The sequence below is a fragment of the Dendrobium catenatum genome, unplaced genomic scaffold (assembly GCF_001605985.2).
Source record: "Dendrobium catenatum unplaced genomic scaffold, ASM160598v2 original_scaffold_250052, whole genome shotgun sequence".
In the NCBI taxonomy this organism is placed as follows: domain Eukaryota; kingdom Viridiplantae; phylum Streptophyta; class Magnoliopsida; order Asparagales; family Orchidaceae; genus Dendrobium; species Dendrobium catenatum.
In genome coordinates, this window is record NW_021568452.1 from 131,261 (window position 1) to 137,459 (window position 6,199).

General features: G+C 42.8%; 1 protein-coding gene across 1 annotated transcript; it reads right to left on the reverse strand.

Moving 5' to 3' along the window:
* Positions 1-566: 566 nt before the first annotated feature.
* Positions 567-1,694, reverse strand: LOC110093994 (PRA1 family protein B1-like). The gene has a single exon (XM_020819085.2). The coding sequence runs from the start codon at positions 1,572-1,574 to the stop codon at positions 900-902; it is 675 nt and encodes a 224-aa protein (XP_020674744.1). The 5' UTR covers positions 1,575-1,694; the 3' UTR covers positions 567-899.
* Positions 1,695-6,199: the final 4,505 nt, after the last annotated feature.

Consider the following 6,199-nt stretch of genomic DNA (forward strand, 5'->3'; position numbering starts at 1 on the left):
TGGAATCCGAACAGAATAATTTTTCCAACTTTGCAGCACAGATGAACCTATTGATTAAATCCGCATAAAAATTAGACTTCCCAATATAAGAAAGATCTAGTACAATAATAAAAGCATCCACTTGAAACATATGGGCTAATTAATGATACTAAATGCTCACAATTTACTAGATCACTATCCAGCACAAAAATGACAGAGCCTATAGGAATATGATCACGACATTTTCATTACATATTATGAGCTAAAACATTGCAGATTACTAATTTATCCTTACAGGTACAACAAAAGTCAGGAATATATAAAGAATTATATAGATCAGATCAATCTTTTAGATTATTCTTTATCATGATTTGGTTATGGTTTCTCAAGAAGGAAGTGGATAATTACAAAGTGTAATTCGATTAAAAAAAATTAAAAATCAATGTTGAACTGTGAGATATTCATGTGAAAATCGTAGTTCCGAAATTTTTAGATGCTATGCTGGGCGGAAACACGTCCAAAAATGCGTGAAAGAGCATGAGTAATAAGAAAAAAATGGAAAGAGAGAGAGAGAGAGAGAGAGAGAGAGAGAGAAAAGAGATCTACAAACTGCAAATTCATGGATCATACAATGTTGAAGGAATAGCTCCCTGGATCTAACTAAATTCATAGAACAGAACCACAACAAATTAACAATGGGAGTCATCTATCCAAATAAATTCAAAATAAGAGGAAAGACACTTTTTCGACCTCAAAGCTTCAAGACAGGCAAATTCTATTAGTCAAACCAGCTCTAGTTCCAGAAAACCTCACATTTACATATAAAAACGAGTGAAAATATCATAATCCAAAGAATGACCTATCCCACCGAACCTTGCCGAGATCTGAAAATCCACCAATAGATCCATCTTCTACCAACATCATACTCGAACAGTTCCAGCTGAAGCCGCTGAAGAGGCAGCGTTACCGATGAAAGACAGGAACCCGGAGGCGGAGGCAGTGGGTTCCTGATCATCGAGGAATAGATCCTCCGGAACACGGAACGCGCCGTGGACACAGATGATGGCGGCGCCCACCATGACAGCGGAGATGAGGAGCGAACCAACGGAGGTTAGGAATATGGCCAAGAAAGTGATAATTATGAGCGCGAATAAGGTCTCGCGGTCGGAGAAGGTACGGCCAAGGATAACAAGAGGAGGATCTGAGGGTCGAAAGAGGTAGAAGAAGCACCAGGAAGAAAGAAGGGAAAGGAGGACGAGAAGGGAGAAGGGGTGGGAAAGGAGGGAAAATACGAGAACAGATGCAAGGAAGGCAAGGTAATTGACGCGGAAATATGAGTAGTTCTTTCGGACGCGAAAGGCGGCGTCGGTAAGGGACTCGGGTCGGGAAAAGGCGGAACGATCGTAAAGCTCGTACCACGGACGGCGATTTGCAAGAGAGCGGCGGATTGAACTGGATAGACGGGAGAGGAAGAGGCGAAATGCAGGCGTGGAGATCGGGGCTCCAGTGCCGACAGCGGTGGACGGTAGTGGAGACGTGCCGGATGGAAGATTTGTGGAGACAGGGAGGATTGGTGGCGAAACCGTGGAAGCCATCGGATACCGAGAACTAGGGTTTTCAAAAAACAGACGAGATGAAGATATGACCTCCGATTGAGCCGAACGAGCAAGAAGTTATTCCGTGGGGAGTTCGAACGAGCAGGGCAAGTTCTTCCTGGTTGCAGCTATGTCAATATACAAAGGGGTGTCAGTACGGATCAACAGGTCGAATTCAGAATTAATTCGGTACTGTTCGGGTCAACTCGAACCTGACTCAATTTTAAAAACGGGTCATATTTCCGGGCCTGAACCCAACTCGATTCGGGTCCGGGTCAACCCGACCTAACACGAATGCTCGAAGTTGACATAAAATTGCTAATTTTCGAGTCATAAATAGGGTTAATCTTCGATTTTCGGGTCTAAATCGGGTCAAAACGGGTCAATCTCGGGTTTTCGAGTCAAATATGAATTTTCGTGTCATTTCCGGGTCATATTCGGGTTCCTGGGTCAACCCGAACCAGTCCCGATTTTTAAAACAGGTTGATTTGTTGAACTCGAACCCGACCCGTTTCGGGTCCGGGTTGACCCTAACCCGGATTTTTTCACGGTCGAGTTCGGGTCATGTCAAAAATTGACACCTCTAAATATACATGACAAAATAAGTAAGGGAGCTAAATAAGAAATTTTGTCTTTATATATCCTATAATATTTAAAATTGGAGAAATATATTTATTATATTTTTTGAAAAACATGTTAAAAAATTGTGCTCTGATTCTAGGGATACATGAGTCGAGCTCAGTCGAGTTGAGCTCGAGTCAGGGGTGTTCGAGTCGAGCTCAACTATCAAATATCAAGCTTGAGCTCAAGCTAGAACTCAAGTCGAGCTAAAAAATCGAGCACAAGCTCGACTCGTTCCACCGTAAACGAGTTCAAGCTGCTCGTCGAGCCTCTAACGCAGTCCAATTCGCCTTCCAACACACGCGATCCTTGAAAAATAAATTCACGGCCTTTTATTACTGCAAAGATAGAGGGTATTGAGATTTAAGTAGTTTGTTGGGTTTGCTAGAGGGAGAATAAGTGTTAGGTTGTTAACATTTCTTACAGTGGCATAGCGGGATTTGAAATTTCTCGAAATACGTGTGGATTTTAAAATTGCAACAGGCAACAAATATGATTTTTGAGCAAGGGCGATCCTCGGGGTTAAATTAGGGCTCTGCTAGGGTTTTGCTTCCTTTGAGTTTCTTTGGCCGCCACCGTCTTCCCCACGGGGATGAACTCCCCTGGGATGTCCTCTCTCCTCCATCCTCCGCATAACACTCCCTCCTCCTCTTCTACTCTCCTTCTTAGAGACTGGAAGAGCCTTATTGCCACCCAACCGCTTGTTTCAAACGACTTTACCTCCTCGATCACTCACTTCCCCACTGAGAATGCTACTGCTAATTTCACCTTCACACAGTTCAACGCCGGAGCTCCCAAATGGTCCCTCTCCATGGTCGGCTACTCCATTGGTAGATGTCCGTACTATGAAGCTTTGCTCACCACAATCAAAAAAGCCTGGAACTTGAAAGGATCCCTCTCTTTGCTTACCCTAGATGATGGCTTCTTTCTTCTCAAGTTCAACAACCGTGAAGACTTTGACATGGCATGGTCGGGTGGCCCATGGTTTTTTTTGGAAAACCCTTCATCCTGCAGAAGTGGACTCCGGACTTCATCCCTGTTCGCGAGGAGTTTCCTTCGATCCCTCTTTGGATCAAAATAAAAAATTTTCCGCTCTCTTGCTGGACGCCGGAGGGCATCTCCAAGATTGCGAGCTGTGTCGGTATCCCGCTTGCTGTTGACGCGCTCACAGCGGCCAAAACGAGACTTACCTTTGCCCGGGTGTGTGTTCAGGTGAGTAGTTCTTCGCCTTTGCCGGATGTGATATACTGCACCGTGGATGACAAAACCTTTCCACTAACTGTGCTCTACGACTGGAAGCCTTCTCATTGTTCCTTTTGTAACTCCATCATGCATCCCCCCAATGCTTGTCCTAAAAACCCTTCTCCTCAACCTACCGAGACCTCTCAAAACCGTGGCAGAAGCACCAGCCGCAAACCCAGGAAGCTACCTCCGAGACTGAACATTCCTAAACCCCCCAGCTCTACTACCTTTCAGTCTCAACCTCCTCTACCTTCTACCTCTCTTTCAACAGACCCTCCTACAGCTAAGGCTGTTGAAATAGCCACTCTTTTACCTAACCTTAACTCCCCTTCGGAGGACTTTATTCCACCCTCACCTACCACCATTATTAACCCCTCCCCCACTGTGCATTCTTCTCCACCTGTCCCAACAAAAAACAAATTTGATGCACTTATTGACCAAAACCCTTTACCAGAGTCCTCCTCCGTCCAGTCAGACTCCCAACCTTCTTCTTCTTCCACTCACCACGAACAACCGGATAAACCACCATATTCAACCAAAAAAACCAATGCTTCCAGCAACAGCCAACCTAATCCTCAAAATGTGGCTATCAATTCTACTGCCAAGTCGACAAGAGCCAAATCGGCCAAAAAGGCCACCACCCCCAACTCAAAACCCCAATGACCAGGTTCCCCCACTTGGCGTCCTGGAACACCCGTGGGTTCAACAGCCCTGACTAAGTTTTCTGTTGTAAAAATTTAGTTTAAAACTATAACCTAGACTTACTTTTCCTTCTGGAAACTAGAATCACCCCTCCCTCCCATGAAAACCTCTGGTTCAATTCTACACATTCAGTTTTTCCTACTGAAGGCTCTTCTGATAATTTTGAATTAGCTTCTCCCGGTCGTATATGGATTAAATGGAATTCATCTACTATGAGTTTCAAACCTGCTTTTACTTCGAGTCAGTTAATTCATGGTTCGATTTTTTTTGACGCTGCGGAAGTTTACCGTGTTTCTGTTGTTTATGCTTCGAGTTCTTTGGAAGAAAGGCTCATGCTTTGGAAGGACCTTACTGATATTGCCTTTGATATTTCTACCCCCTGGATTATTCTCGGGGACTTTAACTGCTGCAGATCTTCTAATGAGAAAGCTGGTGGCTCTATACTCCCGAATTGCAAAGTGTTTGACTTTAACAATTTGATTTTTAATATTGCTGTTCATGATCTTTCCTCTATAGGCCATTATTTTACTTGGTTTAACCAAAGGACCGTAATCCGATTCACATTAAGCCTGATAGGATGTTGGTTAATGACTGCTGGCTTGGAAATTTTCCTTCCTCATTCTATATTGTGGATAACCCTCAGATTTCGGATCATTCCCCTATCATTTTGCAAATTGATCTAAGCAAACACAAGAATCATCGGTTTTTATTTAAGAACTATTGGTTGTCTAACTTTGAGTTTTGGGATACTCTTATCTAGGTTTTTTCTTAAAGATTCCATAGCAGTCCGATTTATGCTTTTTTCCAAAAGCTTAAGACTCTCAAGATCAGTATCAAATCCAAGAATTAGGTTTCTTCCAATACCCTTCACCATGATATTTCTGATCTTACTGCCTCGCAAAACTCTTTTCTATGTCAAATTCAGGCTAATCCTCTTGATCCTGATCTCAATTTGGCTCTTAAAGACATTAACCACAAGCTTGCGGTTAAAAATTCTGACTGGTCCTCATGGATTATACAAAGGGCAAAAGCAAAATGGCTTTCGAATGGGGAGGATGATTTGAAGTTTTTATATTCCAGGATCAATGTTAGACAAAATTCAAATCAGATCAAATGCATTACCACTGATGAGGGGACTTTCTCCAATCCTGCTGATATTAACAAAGCCATTGTTAATCACTTTCATAAGCTTTTTAACACTGTGCCCCCTCTTAACTCCTCTAGCTGGGCTACTCCCATTCATCAGCAACTCCCTCCCAGCTTTATTCCTCTTTTGGTTGCTCCGGTCAATGTGGATGAAATTAAGATTGTTGTCTTCTCTTCCCCTGCTTGCTCGGCTCCTAGCCCGGATGGTTATACGTTCGAATTTTACAAATCTACTTGGAATATTATTGGTAGACAACTCTGTGAGGCAGTGTTGTCTTTCTTCTCTACTGGATCTATGCCAAAGCAAGCTAAAGCTACAGCTATTGCCCTTATTCCTAAAAGACCTCATGCCCAGGATATTATGGATTACAGACCTATATCCCTTTGCAACACATTCTATAAGATTATTGCCAAGATCCTTGCTAATAGAATGAAAGATGTTATGCCTTTTATCATCCATCCAAGCCAATCTGGTTTCATCAAAGACAGAATCATTTCTGATAACGTTCTTCTAGCGGTCGAGCTTCTTAAAGAATTCAACTCCAATCACAAGTAGCAATTCTTTTGTGCTAAATTTGACATTCATAAGGCATTTGACACTGTCTCTAGGAAATTCCTGATTGATCGTTTGCTGGCTAAGGGATTTCCTGAAACCTTTGTCTCCAGGATCTATGGCTGCATTTCTGACGTTTACTTCTCTGTTTCCATTAATAGGGGGCTTGAGGGCTACTTTGCTGTTGCAACCCATGACCCCGAGCTTGAGATTTTGATGATGCCAAATAATGAGTATTTTGGAACAACCTTTCATTGAATATTATTTTATTTGCTATTTTCCTTGAGCACTAACATTTCAGGAAGATCACTAGTGACTCAGGAAAAAAGGAAGACTCAAGACCGGGTAGATTAGGAGTATG